This window comes from Octodon degus, unplaced genomic scaffold (assembly GCF_000260255.1).
Source record: "Octodon degus isolate 3935 unplaced genomic scaffold, OctDeg1.0 scaffold00013, whole genome shotgun sequence".
NCBI lineage: Eukaryota > Metazoa > Chordata > Mammalia > Rodentia > Octodontidae > Octodon > Octodon degus.
Window position 1 is genome coordinate 127,886 of NW_004524589.1, and position 22,238 is coordinate 150,123.

The 22,238-nt window shown below is 40.6% G+C and overlaps 1 protein-coding gene across 1 annotated transcript in view; it reads right to left on the bottom strand.

Moving 5' to 3' along the window:
- The window catches only part of Dnajc3 (DnaJ heat shock protein family (Hsp40) member C3), a 60,939-nt gene that overhangs the window by 18,736 nt on the left and 19,965 nt on the right, over positions 1 to 22,238 (bottom strand). The window contains exons 3-9 of the mRNA XM_004626246.3: positions 16,935 to 17,059; positions 15,039 to 15,113; positions 11,981 to 12,133; positions 9,268 to 9,449; positions 8,730 to 8,849; positions 1,870 to 1,975; positions 1,665 to 1,785 (exon numbers count right to left, since the gene is read on the bottom strand). Of these exons, the coding sequence (XP_004626303.1) occupies positions 1,665 to 1,785; positions 1,870 to 1,975; positions 8,730 to 8,849; positions 9,268 to 9,449; positions 11,981 to 12,133; positions 15,039 to 15,113; positions 16,935 to 17,059 (882 nt within the window). The remainder of the gene's footprint in view (positions 1 to 1,664; positions 1,786 to 1,869; positions 1,976 to 8,729; positions 8,850 to 9,267; positions 9,450 to 11,980; positions 12,134 to 15,038; positions 15,114 to 16,934; positions 17,060 to 22,238) is intronic.

A 22,238-nucleotide genomic window follows, 5' to 3' on the forward strand; every position in this document is an offset into this window, starting at 1 on the left:
AGAAGTCAACAACAGAGTCAAACTACAGAGTGGGCTAAAATTTTTGCCAGCTTTTTTTCAGACAAAGGGTTAACTATGGGCTGTACACGACTATCTTGTTAAGTAACAGTGCACTTACTTCATTTACTAAGCTCTCTCCTCTCTCTGTCTCCCTCTTTTCTGAGTAAAGTGGCTCAGTTATCATGCTTGTCAAAAAGTTTTACTCTTGTAAAACCATACAACAAAGGATAAACTCTTACTTAAATCTTAAGTAAAAAATAGAATTTAAAAAAAAGATCAATTATATTACACTAGTACTGAGCATCTTCAAGAATTAAGCTGACAATACTCCCTAAATGCCATCAGTTTACCACTCATTACAAGAGCACCGTCCAAATTATAGTCTGGAGCCTACAAGACTTGACCTGTAACAGATGCTAAAACCCACCACTTTGGTATCATACTTTCAAACTTTAGACCTCAAAGTCTCAATGTCCCACAAACTGCCCCATAAATAATAGTAACGAGTGTTGCACTGTCACTGTCACAACTCCCTGGTATATGCTTAGGAGTAAGATTTGTGGCAAACTGGGGAAAGAAAGCAGGAAAAGACTGACCAATATGTGTTTAAAAAAACAAGTTTCACCATTTCGTAGCCTTCATTTTAACTGTAACAAAAATTTACTATTTTTGATTTAAAATGTTTTTCCTGACTTAGAAAAAAATAAAAGAATTTTGCAATAAGGATCTACAAAGCTTATTTTTTTTAATTTCATTTAAATGTTCATAACATACTGTTACAAAAGAAATCCATTTTTTAATGTGCATTTCTGTATATACGTGCCAACTGTTACAGCGTATGTTTAGATGTCCTCCCAAAGCCTCATGCAATCTTCAGCTTTTCTCAGAGGTGAGTGAATCTAGAGTTTGTGACTGATTCCAGGCCCAATGCTGCTATTAGGACGTGAGTACTTCACCTGCCTGGGGTGAGCAGCCGACTACAACACAAGGCCACCCTGTCTGGACCCAGCTGATCATGGACCGAAACCTCCACAAACTGCAAGCTAAACAGACTGTTTCCCTTTAACTTTATATGTCAGGTATTTTTATCTCAGCAATAAGAAAAGTAACTAAGACACCAATTTAGTTGTCTTCTAGAAAAAAAGACCACTGTCTTTATTCAAGATTTTTGTAACTTCCAACAACAATCCCTACTGAACAGAGTAGGGTGAGCAGGTATCCTGATGTTATTACTAAATAGCTAGAGGTCACAGAGGATTTTCATATTAGACATGACATATATATGTAAGCTTTGTGCATATTTGCATTACAGATCCCAAATAAAATATGCACATACGTGAAATAAAGAGTAATATATGTATGTAGATAAGTCTAGAAAGACTTAAAATGAACTGTAATTACCTCCGGATATCAGATCTATAATTGTAATTTTCTATTTTCTTGTCTTTCTTAACTTGACTGCAGCAAATAATGCTAAATTTTTCACTTATATATTCCACTGAACTGATTTCAACAGAACTCTTCTCAGACAGTGTACCTATGAAACAGTAACTGTCAACATGTCTAGGTATGCCTGTAAATTTGTTCTAAAAGGCCACTGAATGTATGCCACCCTCATATAATTAACCATTAGGTACTGCAAATGCAATCCCTGCAAGATTTACCTTCATCATACATCTCTTCTATTAAATAGGCCTCTGCTCGATCTTTCAGAGCATTTACATTGTCAGGTTCCATCTGTAACACTTCAGAACACACTCTAATAGCTTCAACAGGCTTCTCATCCTAAAAGTAAATGTCAGAACAGAATTTAGGATTGTTAACCCACATGTTCAACATTTATATTTCTGAGAATGAGTCAACTGTTACCTTAGAAAAGCAGTGACAAATCCTTTCTTTTGAACGAATTGTGTATTCAGCAATGTTGGGCTCTGTTTTCATGACAGACTCATACTTGCTCGAGGCATCTGTGTATCTGTTAAATGTGCAAATCACGGTCAGTAACACTGAAGTTCTCCTTCCCGAACTACAGGAAGGCCCCTCTCCTTCACTGGGTGTAGGCTGCTCAACCCCTTCGACTGAGGGAGCACCTGCCTTCCGGCTCCACTCCCACTTCCAGAGTCACACACAAGTGCGATCCCGAGGGAGCATTTACAGCAGCAGGCATCGCCTGTGCGCACCCATCAAACTGACACTCCTCCAAGAACACAACTGACAATTTTCAAACATGAAAGCACACAGCCTGACTTATACTGAGCACAAAATGGAGATGAGTTTTATTTCTTGACTACTATACACTTTTAAGAAAATAAGAGAGCGCACTATGTGCCATTTTATATAATTAAGGCCGTATATCCACAACTAAGCACAATGCAGACTGAATCTCCTTAAAGTCCCCATTTTACCAGCTTTCTAAGAACAATGAAGCTACAGTCATGTCTTTGTTGAATCCTAAACTAAATGCACCTTGGCAGGGAAACTTTGCCCAGCACTTACTGGCTGCCTGACACGTGGTGTCTGCGGCCCCAACGCTCACTGCCCTGCCCCACCCCCAGCCCCACGGAAACAGTGTGCTTGGTAGCCGCCGGGCTAGTACTCATCGAGCACCTCAAAGCCTGTTAACAAGAAGTGCCAAGGTACCACTATATTACATCATTTTCTTTAAACTGGTAAAAAGTACTAGTTAGTAAAAGCTCAACTAGCTTATTATATATCAAGTTATTATTTTTAAGAACAGCCACCTAAAAGATATATTTACATGTCACTGTGGCACATAATTCCATAATCTTCACATTTAAATGCTGATGTACTGACACAGATTTAAGCAGAATATTTAAAAGAAAAGCTGGGAAAGTAAAGTAGGTACACTTTTCTCAATTCCTGCAACTAAGTACAACTAAAACCCTAGGTATCACATGCTGTCTGAGACTACAGACATAAACCACGTAGAAAAGGCAGAGTAAGAGCTGGCCAAATAGCTCATCAGATTAAAGCACCTGCAAGCAGGGGCAGGGGCTGGGGGGTTCAATCCCCGGGCCTTCGGTGCTGGCCCCACCCTAGGGGCACACTGAGACAGCAATTGAGACTGGGCGTGGTGGTGCGAGCCTGTAATCCCAGCTCTTGGGAGGCTGTAAATAGGCGGATCACTATGAGTCTGATCTAGTAGTAAGACCCTGAACACCCTGTAGACTCTTCCCTAAAATACAAAAACAAACAAACAAACAAAAAACACAGATTAGCTAGCAACCTCAGAACTAAGGAAAACTATGGCCCTAAATTCCCTGGGTTTCTAATAACCCAGACTTGGTGCTGCACAGGCAGAAATCCAGAAATGCAAAACAAAACCACACCTTCTTTCCCTAACCAGAGGACCTGGAAAGGGCTGCCCAGTAAGGTAAAAAAACTGACAGTAACAGCTTCAGTTCAGGGAGACACTTCACATGAAACCATGCCAGTTTAAAGCACCATCACCAGCCCAAATGCCAGTGAAGGCCCAGAGCCTCCAACTTCCTCTCCCTGATGAAGCTGAACACGATTCCCCTTCACACCTGCCATGGTGGTGTCAGAGGAAGGCCAGGAGGGGCCCAGACGTTCCTCCATGGCTGCTAACAGGTCCCACTCTACTTCCCCACTGCTACCAGTGGAGACCATGTGAGGGGCCGAAATTCTGCCCTGCACCAAGCTACCCGTATACAGCAAGAAGACCTACTTTGCTCAAGTGTCAACAGCAACCAAGTAGGACACTTCCATCTAGCAGCAACAGGGTGGTGCTCATGCCGCCCTCACTTTGCTGGAACAGTACCAAAGAACCAGGCAAAGCAGAAGGTTAAAGTAAAAACCACTCATCACACCATGAAATATAAAAATCTCAGATTTAATGAGAAAAGATAATTACTGAATCCCAACCAAAAGGACACAGATGTTAAAATCTGTCAAAAGATGTTAAGTACTCATGAAAAAGTAGCAACTACAAACAAGTTTGTAACATGAAAAACATCACATGCCTCTGCAAAGAAATAGTCTCAGTGAAGGGACAGCAAGATAGCTCAGCAGACTAAGTGCCTGTTTAGGCAAGCACAGGGATCAGGATTCAATCGCCCGCACTACATGCTGCTCCCGCCCTGCTCCTGGTCACGCTAAGCCGGCCACAAAGACCAGGCATGGTAGCACATGCCTGTAATCCCAGCTCTGGGAGGCTGAAAACAGGAGGATCACTAGGAGTCTGAGCTGTACAGTGAGACCCTATACCAAATACATTTAAAAGAAAAGCCTCAGTGAAGAATTAAAAAATACAAGGAGTAACCAAATGAAATATGGGAATATAAGGCCTAAATGAATGTACTCAGTAGTAAAACCAAGAGAACAAACAGAACTATTACGGAATACAAGAGAAATTATCAAATCTGAGCAACAAAGAGAAGACAGACTTTAAAAACTGAAGCCTTAGGGAACTGTAAGACTGTAACAGAGAAAAAAATAGCTATAAGAGTCCTTTAAAAAAAAAAAGGATGAAAGTTTCCTATATTTGAAGGGACACAAACCTAAATAATACATTGCTTAATGAGGGAACTGCTTCCTTAAAATTACATACACCAGGGCTGGAGAGATGGTTCAGTGGAATAAGCACTTCCCTGGCAAGCACAAGGGCCTGAGTTCAATCCCCAGTTCCACCAAAATAATAATAATAATAATAATAATAATAATAATAATAATAACTACATATACCAGTTAGATTGTACCTTTCTGCAAAAGCAGTACACTCATAGTAGCCTAAAAGGTACAAATCAGTTGTTTGACTTGGCCTCCAACACAAACGTTTAAGGCTGCTGCCAACATAACAGCATCTTGATTTACAATAAAAAAACTTTAACATTCTAATAATAAAAAATATGGCATGATAAAGTGCCTGACTTACTACTCTAGTCTTCATTTTCACTATCAAGTGTGGGGAATTCCATATTCACATGGCTGCCAGGTCTGTTTCCACTAGCACCACCACAAGCACTTGAGTAATGCACTGAGTTACAATGGCCAGAACATCACTAAGCAAAGCAATTTTTTACCTCCCTTATCTTACGGGAGCAGCTGCACATGTGGTATATCTTGACAAAATGGCATTATGTAGTATATGACTACATTCAAGAAGCCAAATAACCTGCAAATAGAATCAACACAAATCCTTGCCAAGACATATCACAGCTAAACAATGCAGAGGAAAAAAAAGTCTTGCAAACAGTCAAGTTTTTTCCCTTTTAAGTACTATTTCCTATTGGAATGACAAAAGATTTCTCATCAGAAACTATGGAGGCCAGAAAGAAGTGGCCCCAAATAAGAAAAGATTTGTTAACTCAGAATCCAAACCCAAAGAAAATTTCCTCCAGTAATTAAAGGGAAGTCAAGACATTTGCAGAGAAAAACTAGAAAGTATGTTACCAATGCCTTCCCTAAAGGGAGTCCACCAAACAGAAAGGATATGGGGCGAAGGACATAACTCAGTGCAGGCCATGTGCCCAGCATGCACGAGGACCTGGGTTCAAGCCCCAGCACCAAAGAGTGCGTGGGGGGTGGGGGTATAGCATCTTAGAACATGAAGAAGGAACAAGAAGCACGGTAAAGAAAATATGAATCTCAATCTGAAGATATATTTGTTATGGCTTATCCCCCAAAAGTTCACATACTGAAAGCTTGGCCCCTACTATGAAAGAGGAGAGGCCTAGTAAAAGTGAATTAAGTCATGAGGGCACTACCCTCAGAAGGGGTTAATGTAGTTCTCCGAGAACCATGTTCCTTGTCAAGAGAATGCTAGTATAAAGCCAGGCTACCTCACATGCTTGGCTTCTTCTGCGTCTCTGCCGTATTATCATACAGCCAGGGAGCCCTTACCAGAATACAGGTACTGTTTGGACTTCACAGTCACCAGCATGAGACAAACCTTTTCTTTATAAAAAGTACCCAGGCTCATGTATCTTGTTGTAGCAAAACAGGCAGACTAAATAGTCTAAGCTTTGTTCCTCCTCTTGAGTTTGTAAATTATGTTCAGTGTTGACAGAAAATATTTTAAGATAATTGTAAACAAGAGAGAGTAAAGATAATTAGATGCAAAGAAGTTTCTTTTACCACATTCGTTCATTGAAATGACACCAATAGATTCTAGCAAGTTATGTCTAAGTAATGTTAAGTTACGGCGACAGTATGTCTATAGTAAACTCTAAAGGTACAGCTGAGCACAGTGGTGGATGTTAAATGGCGCATTCACTCTAAAAATCAATTTGGCAACTTCTTATAGACTAAGCATGCAACTATCATGCAGCCCAGCAACAGCATTGGCGGCCTTTATCCCAGAGAAATGAAAACTTACATTCACGCAAAGCCTGTACTCATTATTCACTAATAGCCAAAACAGCTATTATGGCCTTCACTAGGTAACTAATAAATGGCTAAAGAAACTGTGGTACAGGGCTGGTGAGATGGCTCAGTGGTCTAAAGCACCTACTTAGAACAAGCTTAACAAAGCACAGGGACCGCGGTTCAATCCCCCAGCACCACATGCCAGCCAGCCCCGCCCCCTGGTGGGCTGAGCTGGCCACACACACACACACACACACACATAAATAAAATAAATTTAAAAAAAAAGAAACTGGTACAGCCAAGCCATGGAAACTACTCAGCAATAAACAGAAAGGAAATATGGACACACAGAACAATCTGGATAAATCTAGAGTTACACAGGATGGAAAGAAGCCAATCTCAAAGTTTACATTCTATATGACTCCATTTCTGTAACATTCTTAAAATGACAGCATTATAGAAATGGAGAATATATTAATGTCTCTAACAGCTAAGGAAGAGATAAGGACAGAAGAATAGACCTGGCTATAGAATCGCTACATGAAAGATCATAGTGATGGAATTAATCAATATCCTCATTGTGCTATTATACTGTAAGTTTCTAAGGCATTACAATTTGCAAGACATTAGAGGAAACTGAGTAAAGAGTTCCCATAAGGACAGCTTACAAAGAAATTAGAGTGCGGCTGGGGAGGTCAGAACCTCCTTCTACTAAGCAGCACTGTATAGCATGTTCTGCATTCTCTTTAACTCATCTGTTCCAACCTGCAAACCTCCTACAAATACTCCTCATACAGACAGAACCCTTTACTTTTAGCAGGACCTACTTTTTCTTCAAAATGAACATTTCTGGTGGATTGCCAACTGGCAGTCAACTTACTACACCCAGCTGAACTGAACTAGCATGGTGCCAGGTGTGGAGGCCCACCTGAGGGCTGTTGCTGGCAGCATGAGAGGCAGAAGGAGAGAAGCTAATGGAAGGCTGTTAGCAAAGCTGGAGAAGCTGTTGGAGTTGCTGGAAGCTGCTGGTGCTCTTGGGCTATTCTGCTGGAGGACCTTGTCATGCTGATGAACTTGGTGTCATGCTGGTGAGCTTGGTTGTTCTCATCAGAAGAGGAGCCTGAGACCTCACTGTCCCTAAGGATGGCTGCAGCTCACTTTGGGGAGCTCTGGTCCCCACTTTGAGCATCAGTTCCTGGCTCCAGAAAGGAAGATGGTGCATAGCTCAGTCTCCTGGAGAAGCTTGTCACATTGGCTTTCCTGACAAGAATTCAACTTTCTTCATCACTGGAGGAGTTCAGAACCTCACTGTTGTTGAGAATGGCTGTGGTACCTTTCAGGGGAGTTCTGGTCCTTACCTCGAATGCTGCTTCCTGGGCCCAGTTCAAATCCCTCAGCCTGCTGGCACAGATCTTTATCCCGCTGACATGGACTTTCTAGCGTCCACCACTGACCTTTGGGCCTTTCCAGCACAGATCCATGAAACAGGTCTGCATTAGAAGTTGTCGTGGGCTGCAGGCCTCCAGTTGGACTTGCGGGAGGCACTGTTATGAGCTCTAGGTCTTCACCTGGACTCATGCAGGACATACCACGGGGCCTGGAGTCTTTGGTCTGTAGTGTGTGGGCAGATTTCCTGTACTCTTTGTATATGATTCTTTGGGTGATTCATTATAAAATAATCTTATGAAATATGTGTTCTATATTATACTATTCCTCTTGCAAAACTCCAAACCATGATAGCATTTGAATATCTGTCACCTCCAAAAGCTTCTCTTACTCCTGGGCTTCACCACTCAGGCTTGTATTCCATGTCCTCCTGTGGTACTTCCATTAGTGTGCACACTCCAGCACTCAGTATCACTATCTTCGATGAAATTTATATTTCTGTCTCCCACACAGTGCTATAAACTTCTTAAGACCAAAAACTATTTAGCCAGACTCATTTCTACATTCTTATATACCTCTACACCTGATACTAGGAACAATAAAAACCCAGTATAACATAAATAAATACGCAGGTGTATTACAGTGGCACGTCAGTTCACGAACTCTTTTCTCTCCACAATTCTAGTCACAAACTGAACTGGTCAAGAACTGAGTCAAATTCCCCATAAGGTCAACAATGAACCTAACAAGCACTGAATTTACTTTGGTTGTCATCCAAGTCTGCGACCAGAATCATAGCAAGAACAGCTGTGAACTGAAATGCCACTCTCTTTATATTGTGTCTTGTTCCAAAATGTGCAACCCAGACAGTTTTGCTACAGCCCGGGACCATCTCAATCTCAACAACCAGGAAACCCAGGAGCAGACGCAGCTCACTGTGCCCACAACAGGGCATGCAAGCAGAGTCTGGACAGTGGAAATAAGCATATGCCTACCTGCCATCTCTGATGAGCTCTTCGGCTGACTCAATCAGCTTATTAAGTTTCTTCACTTGTTTGTAGTGTGCAAAACATCTTTTGTGATCCTGATCAAGTTTAAGACATTCACGAACTTCACTGCCCATATAATTGAAAAAAAGAAAATATTCCAAGTTAAAATAATGAATAGTTTGCACATTAGATACAGCAATCCTAACTGCTTTTATCTGAAAACATATTGCCTTAATAAGTTATATACGAGGCTGTACCACAGACATACTCATTCCAACTGAATGACTTACAGTTAAACATTAACACTGTACATCCCGCTGTATTTCTACAAATAAAACAGCCCTCCCATTTACTTTAATAAGCACAGTTCATGAAACAAATTATGTGAAACCAAAGTAACTTAGGGATGACAAAATATATAAATAGACATAGACTATAAAAAGAGACTTCACATAATTGTATTAGTTTAACACTGATTTCTTTAAGTGAGGTACTCTTACTGCCCGTGACAAGTGTGCTCAGATATGGCATCAGGAGAACCTACCTGAGGGACAGCTCATGGTCTCCCAGCTGGTAATACAATGTGCTGATTCTATAAAATGCCTCAGTATTATCGTTCTTCAATTTTGCTGCAGCTTTTAGGTCACTTATAGCTTTCCGAGGTTCCCCTTCTTTTATAAAACATTCAGCTCGAAGTTCCCGTAGTTCTGCATCCCAAACACAAACCTTAAGAAACAAAAGAACTAATCTTTAAGAAGCAATACTTACGCATTCATTTTGTATCCTACAAATTTTTATTGACATATTTATCAACATAAAGCATCCTCAGTTAATATGATGGCTTCTGTTCTGTAAAAGGCATTTGAAAGTCTGATACAATTTAAATGTGACAAGGCTGGGGAGATAGCTCAGTAGAATAAGCACTTGCCTGGTAAGTGCAAGGTCCTAAGTTCAATCCTTCGTTCCAAAAAACAAAAAATTAAATGTGACAGTTTCTCCAAGGACATCTCAAATTCTAACTGGAAAAGGAATATATGTATATTCCTATATATATATATATATATATATATATATATCATATATATACACACACATTACATATATATACACATACATAGATATGTACATATATGGCCTCTTCCCTTTGTCAATTACATATACAATTCTAAAATGCTCAATATTAGAAAACACAGCATTTACTATTAGAGGTCTATTCCTAGTATATTTGAAGAGAATATTTTACAATCAGATTTGTACTTAACGATTAGAATTTCTAGTCAAAAGAGACTAAGGGCTGGCCAGATAGCTCAACGGACTAAAGCACCTGCTTAGGCAGGCCACAGGAACCTGGGTTGATCCCCAGCATGCCGTGCCAGCCATGCTCCAGGGGCACAGAGACTGTGAATGAGACTGGGCATGGTGGCACACACCTGTAATCCCAGCACTTGGAAGGCTGAAAACAGGAGGATCACTACGAGTCTGATCTGTGTAGTGAAACCCTGTAGACCCTGTACTAAATACATTTTTTTAAAAAAGTCTAGGTTTTAAATTAGCAAATAATTTTATTCTGCTACCTAAATGAAATTCTCTTTTATATATCTCTTTGAAATTAAATCCTTTTATCAAAAAGAGGGAGTGGATTCATTGCAGACGCATGGGGCATCAACGACAGTGACTACCTCCAATCTGGTACTCAAGAGAAGTAGTTACTCTAAGGCGAAGGTGAGGGATAAAGTCCAACACAGGTTAATAAACAAAGAGACAACCCAGCTAGACTAAAGTCCAGAGTCTAGAGGGTAAGAGAGGGAAAACTGGTCCACACAAGGATCACGCTGTCCCACTGCCACGCCAGACAAGTTCCCCAGCCATCATGGGAAAGGGCTGGGCTGGTGGAGGGAAGGAGTGAGTCAGCCCCTCAGAGACTATCAGGCATGAAACAAATGTCTTCTCAGAGCACAGGAAATTAAACAACTTCAACTCAGCAACTCCAAGAAGCTGAAAACAGAATGGGGTAAAGTCTCACTGCCACACACCACTGCTCCCTTCCCAAGAGCCTGCAACAGAACAGCAAGAGAGAGAAGGTTCCCCAGTATAATTTTAATAACAATAAGCTGGGCTGGAGAGATGGCTCAGTGGTCTAAAGCACCTACTTGAAACAAGCTTGGCAAAGCACAGGGACCGCGGTTCGATCCCCAGCACCACATGCCAGCCAGCCCGCCCCCTGGTGGGCTGAGCTGGCCACACACACACACACACACAATAAATAAATGTAATAAATAAAAATAAATATTAAAAAAAAATAATAACAATAAGCTGCCTATTTCTTCCACACAGTGGGTATGTAGTATGTGGAAAACTCCTTGCCCTGCTGCTTAACACAGTACTTAAAACATCAGCCAGAGCAACCAGGCAATGGGGCCGGGGAGACAGCTCAGTAGAATAAGCACTTAAGCGCAAGGGCCTGAATTCAATCCCCAGTTCCACCAAAAAAAAAAAAAAAAACTCAGAGCAACAAGGCAAGACATGATTTTCCACCATAAAATTATCAAAGAAAATGCCCATTTTATCATACAAGTTTACTTCTAGAAACTGAACATCATAGTACTGTGAAAATGGTAATTATATATGAAATGTGACTGCCTCCATTAGAGTACTTTAAATTGCATTCTGAATCATTTGTCATTAAACCCTCCTGCAGTGAAGAGGCCCACTCTAGACCCTGCACTGCCCATCTAAAGCCGCTGGAGCCCACCAGTCTGCATCCTTTCCTGCAAACCCTTCAGTGTAAGTACTTCTCTTCCCAATATCACTACTCCTTTTGCTTCAGCCAACTTCCATCTTGTACCTTAGGATCTTATCTCTAAGAATTTTCTTCCCCAAAGAATACATCATCAAACCAAATAGAAAAATAAAAAGAAAAAGAAAACATAAAAACATGTAACTTTTACTTCACATTCACTCAGTTTTGGTTACCTTTTTTTTTCTTTTTCCTTTTTTTTTCCTCAGTACCAGGGATCGAACTCAGGACCTTGTGCATGCCAGGCAGGCACTTATGCTGCTGAGCTGTCTCCCAGCCATGGTTGTCATTTTTTTCTACAGAAACAAAGTCACTAAAGAGCTGAAAGCTCAGCTGTCAACCTGATTATGTTTAGTCTAGGTATTTTGTGGTCACAGAACATATCAAAGTACATAAACATGCCTTACAGTAAAAAGCAGTAAGTGTCAGGCTTGACAGCTGTAATAGCAAAGAAACTTACCTCTAAAATCTTATCAAGGAAGGCTATAGCAGCAGTATAATCTGCACTCTGAAAAGCATCGAATGCTTGTGAACGCAAACGCTGCATTTCATCAGACTTTAGAAGCTGAGATTGGGCTTCCTTTTCTTCATTTTCACTTGGATTAGATTTGAGCTATACAAATAATGACAAATTAAACAGTTTTTAATCTCTTAAATTCCATACCCACAAGACACATTCTAAACACTGAGGAGGAGACCCAGCTGTACTATGCCCAAATTCCTAACACTATAAGCAGAGGTAACAGCAATGTGCTGCTTTAATCTGTCAATGGTGGGTCATTTCTTAGGAAACTGAACAGGTAACTAACACAACAGTAACACAGGGTAGAGACTTTTGCCATTTCTCAGTAATCATGAGGTACCACAACAGACCTCAGTGCACAAATTTAATTCACTCCACAATACTGGCAAAGATGACTGCATGCTGCTGCCTGTGAATCAAACTGTTTGTGAACAGAAGTATCCATGAACAGAGGCACAAGTATTACTTCAGTCTTACTGGAGGGATTATCTGAACTCTTGCCTACTGCTTTTACACAAACTCTTGTTTTTTTGTTTTTTGGGGTTTTTTTTGGAGGAATCAGGGACTGAACTCAGGCCCTTGTGCTTGCCAGGCAAGCGCTTATTCTACTGGGCCATTTCCCCAGCCCTTTACACAAACTCTTCACCATTGCCTGAAATGCTGTACCCACCCACCTTGCTAACACTAATGTATCCCTTTATAAAGACTGAAATTTCAAGCAGGTAACTTGCTTTAGGAAAGCCCTCTTGACTCCAGACCCTCAAAGCCAAGCTAAAGCTAGGCGACTCTTCCGTGTGTTCCCAGAAAACCTAACCATAGCACTTACTGTATAGTATCTATTTGACTGGTTCTCATCTCAGTGCCATCTCTTAGACGACAGAGCCTGACTTTCTCCACCGGCAATGCTATATATTACCTACAAATCTACCTAGCAAAGGATCCACCACTCACTGAACTAACACATCATTAAATGCACTGATTAAAGCAAGAGTCTCTGACAGCTCAGAAGTAAGCTAAAGAGTTGCAAATCCTGTTTATGAGTGGGACAGCCAGTATCGACCTGAAGTCAGACTTGTTCACTGGTAGCCTGCAGCTGGAGATTCTACACATACAAAGAATGAGATTCTCATTGGCACGCAAATGCGATTTAGCATATTTTACTGTAAAAAAAAAAATCTCATTCTATTACGTAAGATATAACTAATATTTATATATAGTATTATATTAATGTATGAATTTTTTGTAGTATATCTTTAGCTGGTAAATGATCTTAAACACATTAAAAACACCTTATTTAATTGTAGACATAAGAAATAACCAAACTACTACGTAACCTGAGTTTGACAAATATTCAAAAATTAAAGTATAAGAATTCTTTAATTAGGAAAAATAAAATATAATCATGACAAAATTGTTCTTTTCAAACTAGACCCAGAAATCATCCATTTTATGGCAACAACAGATAATATGTCACCTACTCAACCTCTATACTTTACATAGGGACAGTGATGTCCTCAGAAGGCAAGGGCTTTCAAAGGTCACTTATACAAAATGGGTAAAATATGTACTTTCTGAATAATATGGGGCCGGGGAGATGGCTCAGTGGAATCAAGCGCTTCCCTGGCAAGTGCAAGGGCCTGAGTTCAATCCCCAGTTCTGCCAAAAAAAACCCAAGTGACTGAATAATATGGTCACATGGAATACTCTTCCTCCAAAAGCTACTAGTTTCCTACATATATTTTCCTACATATATTTACTCATATTCAAACAAATACATGTTTCCTACACAAATAGTGGCAACTCCTGCACTGTGTAAAACACATGCTTAAAACCCACGCCCTTACTCCACAGGAAAGTCCTGAGAAGAATGCAGATGGCCAGGTACTAACAACAACAAAGGGGAAACCAGCAGTGCTGAAAGTGCGAGCTGTGGAATCTAAAACCTGCTTGCTGACTAGCGACGTGATCACGGCAGATGTTACCAACCAAATATGAAGTTCCCCAAAGACCCCTGCACCAAGGGTGCTGCCTCATCAACCCATTACTCCGCTGATGAGCTCAAGGCTGAAGGGCTCCCGGGGGCGGGAAGCGGGGCACAAGACTGCTACCCCAGCATCGTCCTCTGCCTGTGTCTTCGCCTCCTCTGCTTCTGACCCCCATGAGGGAAGCAGCTCTCCTGCTGCCCCAACTAGGAACTCAGGAACTGGGTTAGGAAGCACCTTCCCAATAGGAGGAAGGGCAGGAAAGCATAGAATGGCCAATAACTTATGAGACTAGGAAACAGCCACTGATTCAGCACAATTAAATCAAAATGTTTTTTTAAAATTATTTGCAAATGACTTGAGTATTGTGGCAAGAGTTATGACAATAGCAGACATTTTAGTTTTCATAGGAATTATTATCAGAATAAGCAGTTCAATAAACAACAAAATGCAAACAAGGAACAATGGATTATATGTCCCTTCTCTACTACTCCAGAGACTAATCCACTTTACATACAAAGGAAGACTTTTAAGCCAAATAAGAGCAAGAAGAAACTGGCCCACTGTCTCCCCTAGAGCCTTTCTTCGATACATACCCCTTCACAGGGACATACTCTATCTATTCCCCTAAAAAGGCAATTTTTGGGTGACCGAAAAATTCACTTTGAAGAATTTTGAACATTCCTCGAATCAAATGAAAGTCTCCCAAGTAACTTACAGGACTTTGAGGATAGCTTAGCTGACATCTCTAGGTTCTAATATAGGAAGAAACAGAGCAAGTGAACTATATAAACTCAGGAGGATGAAACACCAATGCTCACAATCTACCTTCCAACACTTACTCTGATTGATTGATGCCAGTCACCAAAAATTAATTCCAAGCCTGGGATTCTTACATACATATGTCAGACAATTTTCAACTATAAAATTACTCAGATAATTAACTACAAAGAAGAAGGCCCAATGTCCTCTCTCAACTCAGCACCTTAGTGCCAACTGCAAACCGAACTCACCACTTTTTTAAAGTCATCCTCTGCTTCGTCCAGTTTTCCCTGTTTGAGCAGCAAGTGGCCCCTCTGTAACCTTGCCTAGGAAAAGAAGGAATCGGGCTAAGTACACTATGCATATTTTTCTAAATTTTCTTTAACTACAAAGAATAAGACTAACTAAATAATAGAATTATAAATATTTATTTTCCAATGTTTGAGCTTGGCAGCAAGAGTAACTTCTGGAACAAACCAATGGATAATCTCTGTTATACACACTTTCTTAACAATGTATCTTTTTTTTTTTTTTTTGGGGGAACCAGGGATTGAACTCAGGCCCTTGTACTTGCCAAGGAAGTGCTTATTCCACTGAGCCATCTCCCTGGCCCCAACAATACATCTTGCTCTACTCATGAAAACTACAGTGTTCAGAACAACAGGCAGAGGTGGAAACCCAAGTTTCTATCAACTAATAATTATACAGCCATACAATGAAATTATTATTAAGTCATAAAATAATGAAGTATTAATACATGCTACAGCATAAAAGAACCTTGAACACCTGCTCAATGAAAAAGTCAGATGCGCAAGGCCACAGACTTAATGATTTCATTTATTTGAAATACCCAAAACAGGCAAATCCATATAAATTGGTGCCAAAGCCTAAGAAATGGGGAGTGACTGCTACTAGGTACAGGGTTCACCTTGAGGGTCACAAGAATGGCTGAGGTAGTGGAGACTGCACAACCCTGTAAATGCTCTAAGCACTGCTGAAGAGCTCACAACGGTGGCTCTGACGGGACATGATATATATCAATATTAAAAATACTTTTTTGTTACCTAGTAACTTTTGCCACTAAAATAAAAGTTGCATTACTTAGGTCTTCACCAATCTAAACTCCAGAAACAGATCTGCTTATCACAACACCAGAAAAGTGAGTTTCTTAATCTTTTGTAAAGTAATAGATTCATTTAAAACTTGACAGCTGTGGATTTCATCATAAAGTAATAGTAATATTTCAAATCAAATATTCCATATCTAATGTTATCTCATCTTTTTTAGAATATAAATAAATGGTCACCAATACTTTTTCTTGAGATAGGGTATCATTATACAGCCTATGCTGAACTTGAAAGTGCAGCAGTCCTCCTGCCTCAGCCTCCCAAGTGCAGGGATTACAGCCGTGTGCACGCCTGATTATTACCAAATCAATCTTGAGAATCTTGCTCGATGGCACCAGATGTTTTGCCCCTGAGAGCCGCCCAGTGAGTCCCAGCACATGCACCGCAGCCCTCACAGACACCTGCAGCCTCCAGGGGACTGCACTGGACTGCATGCTCCCCACCTCTGAAAGCTGGGCACTGGTTCCAATCAGAGCCCTGCAGATCAGCAAGGTGTCCTCCTCACCAGAAGCCACCGCACAGCAGAGCTGTTTCCTCCCTGTTCTTCCAGCTTGTCAGCCTCTTAATTTATCAGCTTGTCAGTCTCCTTAATGTCATGCCCTGCTGTCCATCCTTCACAGATTTATCTTTCTAGACGATAAAGCCAACCTCTGAAAAATCACCGTGCACACCTTCTGATCCTCTTCCATAGACCCAATTCTAGGAGCTGTGTTAGGTTTGGCTTGGCTTGCTCTAGTTCTGGCTGGGCCATGTAATCTCACTAGGTTGCTCAGTTGGCCTCAAATTCCTGAACTCAAGCCTTCTTCTCTCCTTGAGCCTCCCAGACAGCTGGGACTGCAGTTCCAAATCTTTGTGCCCATAACTTCTAGGGACTTGGACTTCCTCTTGCCCCCAGTGCACTGCATCACGGGAGCTCTGACCTCCTGCAACTACGTTAAACATGTCGATCCTCACTTAGAAGTAAATTACCTCTTCAAGTTCCCTTTAGTCCCCTTTTAAACAAGGTTCAGGTAAACTTACTGCCGTGAAATCCATCTTCAGTTCAATCACTTTAGTTAAATCAGGAAGTGCTGCTTTTGATTTTCCCATAGCTAAAAAGACAGTAGCTCTCCGATAGTATGCAATATAGTTATCAGGGTCACCATCTGAAAATTAAAGTAACAAATATTAGCCCTCTAATTTACCCAAAACATCTGGGCAGTTTTAGTATTTACAATTCTGTGGGGAAAGGTATTAAGAAAAGTTTCTCCACCAAAAAGGAGGAAAGGACTGGGGAAGGCGCTGGATTCAATCACCAACGCCAAAATGAAGTTACATACATTTTATATTTAGTTATATTTGTCTATTTTATATACACTTCATACAAACACAGAATATGTCTAGCACAGAGGTCAGCAAACTGTAAGTCTTTGAGCCAAATCCAATCCAGATACTTCAGTTCAGAATGACTTACATTTTAAGACTAAAGAAAAACCAGCTGTGGCTGCAAGCCTAAAACATTCATCTAGCCCTCGAGAAGAAAAGCGTGCAAACCCTTGGTCAAGAATGCTAATTGGGCTAGGGAGATCGCTCTGCGGCCTGAGTGCCTGCCTGGCAAGCACAAGGACACACATTTGATCCCCAGAGCATGCCATGCTGGTCCCGGAACCCAGGGCGTGACCTGCCAGCCATCAAAACCAGGTGTGATGGCGCACGCCTGTAATCCCAGCGCTGGGGAGGCTGAGACGGGAGGACCACTATGAGCCAGAGCTATGTAGTGGGACCCTACACCAAATAAATCAATCAAAAGATTTTAAAAAAAAATTTTTAAAGAATACTAATTATATTCAACTAGTAACTTTTTTCCCCTTACAGTCAGAACTTTCACAATGAGTGATACATAGTTATATATCTCCTGATTTTTTTTTTTTTTTTGAGACATTGTACTAAATGCATAGTGTCCAGGGTGGGCTTAAATCCTCCTGCCTCAGCCTCTCAGGATGCTGGAATTACAGGCATAAATCACCATGCCCAGTTCAACTCTAACTTTGGTTAAGTATGCAATGCAGTCTTTGTTTTTCTTGGGATTTTCTTAAATGAAATACAGAAGAAAGTGGATTCTCAGCCAGCTGTAGTAACATATGCCTGTGATTCCAGCTCCCCTCTCTCAATTTGTTTGTCTGTTTGGGGTTGTTTTGTTTTGTTTTGTTGGAACTGAGCTTTGAACTCAGGCCCTTGTGCTTGCCAAGGAAGCGCTTTATTCCACTGAGCCATCTCCCCAGCCCCTCTCACAGTTTAAAAAAAAAAAAAAAAATTAAAGGGTTGGTGACATAGCTGAAGTCCCTGGGCTCAATCACCAGCACCACCAAAAAGAAACAAGGGGACTATCTTCATAAGACTTTAGAAAATTATCAATTCTGACAACTGGCATCGTGCAATCCCTGATTCTCACAAATGCCACCGTAAACCAATAAAGGTCCAACCTACAAAGACAACAAAGGAAAATCAAAGGAGAAGAAACTAGACAAAGAGGGTAGAGAAATTAATATTTAAAAGAACAGCATCAGAGCGCGGAGGGGCACACATGTAATCCCAGCACTCAGGAAGGCTGAGGCAGGAAAACTGCAATGAGAGGCCAGCCTGGGACACAGCCAGCCGGAACTATATAGTGAGACCCTGCCTCAAACTTAAAAAAACAAACAAAAATAAATAAATGAATAAATAAATGGCTGTTCACCAAATACGCCTCGCCATGTACTCAGATCATTTTCTCACATGAAATCAACAATGAGATTTGCAAAACTTGATACAGTTTATTTGAAGTTAGGGTGAAGTTCTTTAAGAAGAACGCTTATTGGTAGCTTTGGACATTTTATCAAGAAATTACTTCCAGTAAAAATTGTATTGTACTTCAATTTGGAAAAAAAAAAAAACCATTCCAGCCCATGAAGAAAAATTTCTCACGAAGAATCATGTATAGCATAGTTTTTATATGAGGCACTTAATTGTACACATTTAAACATGCTTATACTATGTAGAAGGCATTGACTTTCATCAATTTCACTATTCGGTGTTTAGATATTTTTAAGATATGACATGAGAGGGTTAGATCCCTGGCCTGCCATGCCAGCCCCGCTCCCGGGGTGCACCGAGACAGAGATTGAGACTAAGCGTGGTGGCTCACAGCTGTAATCCCAGTTCTTGGGAGGCTGAAAGCAGAATCATTACGAGTCTGATCTATGTAGGGAGACCCTGTACTAAGTACAAAAGTAATAAATAAAAAAAGATATGACACGAGATTAAAACCCCAATCCATAACACTCAACAACAAAAATAAGAAATTTGCAGTATTATGAAATGCAGAGTCCAAAATACACATGTACACTCAATAAAAGAAAAAAAAATTTTTTGCAATAGCTGGTGTTACCCTTATATGGGGGACCCTAGAAGATGTCGCATATCACAGAAAACTCACTATGCTGTTGTCCCTTACAGAAGCTGTTTAAAGTGCATGTGCAGCGATCTCACTGAGCAGCTCCCCAGGCAGCAGCTCGCCACACTAACAAACACCTGGAGGCTCCTGGCCTTCAGTGTAAACACCTGGAACTGCAGAAGCCAAAGGTAACTTGCATTACTCTCATGACGTCTCAATATATTTAGTATTAATATATTTACATGAGCTTTTCTTTTCCTGGAGTGTGTACACATTGTTTTGCCAGATGCCGTATATACTTGATCTTTCCAGGAAAGGCAAACGGAGCTTACAGTTGAAGTTATACTCAGTGGCCAGTGATGTCATCAATCACCTCTACATAATAGGCCCTGCATAAAAACCCTAAAGGACAAGGTTCAGGCGAGTCTGGAGCCAGCTAAGTACATGGAGACTCCAGGGTAACACAGCAAGGAAATTCCACAGCCCTTCCTACAACGCCTTGCCCTCTCTTGCAGCTCTTCCACCAGGCTGGTCATCTGTGGCCTTTACAATATTCTTTATAATAAGCAGAAAAGGGCCAGAGAGATAGCTCAGAGGTCTAAAGTGCCTACTTAGGCAGGTGCAGGAGACCAGGTTCGATTCCTGGCACCACATACAGCAACAGCCCACTCTCAGGGCGGGCTGAGCAGCCCCCCCCCCAAAAAAAAAGCAGAAGATGTGTTTTTGAGTTCTATGAGCTGCTTTAGCATATTAACTGAGCCCAAGGAGGGGCCATAGGACCTCTGAGTTTGTTTCTACCTGTACCTTCTGAGAGTCAAATAACAATAATTTAACATGTAAATCAAAACTCATGCTTAGAAGTATAGGGTCACTTCTACAATAAATAAGATACCTCCTCTCCCTATCTCTGCATCTTAAGACAACTACACACCTTGGAACTAGAGTCTACTCCTCATCACTGTATATGAGATAACAACTAAAACTTGGTTTAAGAAACCTCAACATACTCATGTTTACTTTCTCACTATACAAGATCCAATAACCCTGAAAATAAGCACTTTGCCTATTACTCAGACAATAAACAGAGCAATTTATTATGTAAACTATTTACAACCCTACAAATACGGAAGTTCTAGATTTCATTTTTAAGTGTATCATTCATAGTATTCTAATAATTTATTCAAAATTTGAGCACAGGAAATGGATTTAAGGTCTACTCACAAAACTATCAAACAATTAAAGTACGAGGAAATTAGCCCTAATGAAGACAATAATACTAGCTGAGGAAAACATATCAGAAAGCCAACTAGAAATATTGCTGTAAGTGCCAGTGATGTTCTTACTGCCAGCTAACCCAGCCTCATTCATCAAACACTCACTGAGCTGCACCAAGAGAGACAGGTAGGAAGAAGAAAACATCTCTGTGTAAGAAGCTCTGTCGTGCTGTGTCTAGATGTCCCTCCGAAGCCCATGTGGTCACAGAATCTTCTGGGGGAGTGACTGAATCTAGAGTGTGTGACTGATTGGCAATGCTGGGATTAAGGGTGGATGACTGCTGGATCAGTCCAGTGACTGGACTGCTACCGCCCTGGTCGCACTAGATTAGGTACAATGTAAGGTACAGAAAGAGGCTTAGCCCTCTGTCTCTCTATGCCTGCCTGTGTCTGTCTGTCTGTCTGTCTGTCTGTCTGTCTGTCTGTCTGTCTCCCTATCCCTCCCTCCCTCCCTCCCTCCTCTCTCTCCGCCCCTCCCCTGTTTGGCTCTCCCCTCCCCATTTCCCTCTCCCTTGCACATTGATTTTGCTGCTCTCCCCCGGGATGCCCCTCTGCCGAGCCACTCTTCCTTAGTACCAGCCAACTATGAAACCTTCACAAACTGAGGTAAATAAACCTTTCCTCCTTAACTGTGGGTGTTATTTTGTCTCAGCCACAAGAAAAATGACTAAGACAAGTTCTTAACATGCCTATGTCACTTCAAAATGTTCCACCCAGGTTTTCAAAAGTAAAAATGGAAGTGTCACAATCATAAATATATATCAACCATAGCACTAGAATAATTTATCTATTGATACAATGCTACTAGACAAATTCTGTTACAAGTTGAGGTTAATCAATTTTGTAATCACAGAACTTAAAGTATATTATCATATTTAGAGGCTGAAAAATGTAAACATTTTAATGAATGAATAAACATTTAATGAAACTTTTGTAATCAAGAAATGTACTACAACACAGGTATTTTATCAAAAATGATCAATTTAGAGTTTTAAAGCTCTATGACCTCCTGCATTATAAGTCAGGAGATCTGTACTAATTCACTGTTAGTAGGTAGAATTCACTGCTATGAAGAGGCTTTCATTAACTTACTGAATTAAAGTAGTTAGCACTGCCTTACTGAAGACATTTGCTATATAGCACACTGGAACATAAAGTTCTCCATTTTATTCTGATAAACACAACTCAGAAGAGATCTAGGACTACAATGCCACATCACTAGTCTTGGCATGTGTAATTTAAATTTTATTTCCTATAAGTTATTATAAACAATCTATGCTTTACATAACCTAAAATGATAAAGGTTCTCAAACACACCAGCCTTCTTCAGACGTTATATCATGTACCCCAAATGAAAATCACTATTTGTTTAATTATGTACAAAATGGCACAGGCATTCAACTCTGAAATGCACAGAAGTATTTCATTTCAAACCTTCCTTTCACTGAATTTTACAAGTAATTTACCTTGATTCAGCTTTACCATTTACATTTTTCAATAAACAATATTTTGCTTGTTATTTGGGAAGAAGCACATCTTAAGAAGTCTTACAGGGGCTGGAGAGATGGCTCAGTGGTCTAAAGCACCTACTTAGAACAAGCTTAGCAAAAGCATCAGGGACCGCGGTTCAATCCCCCA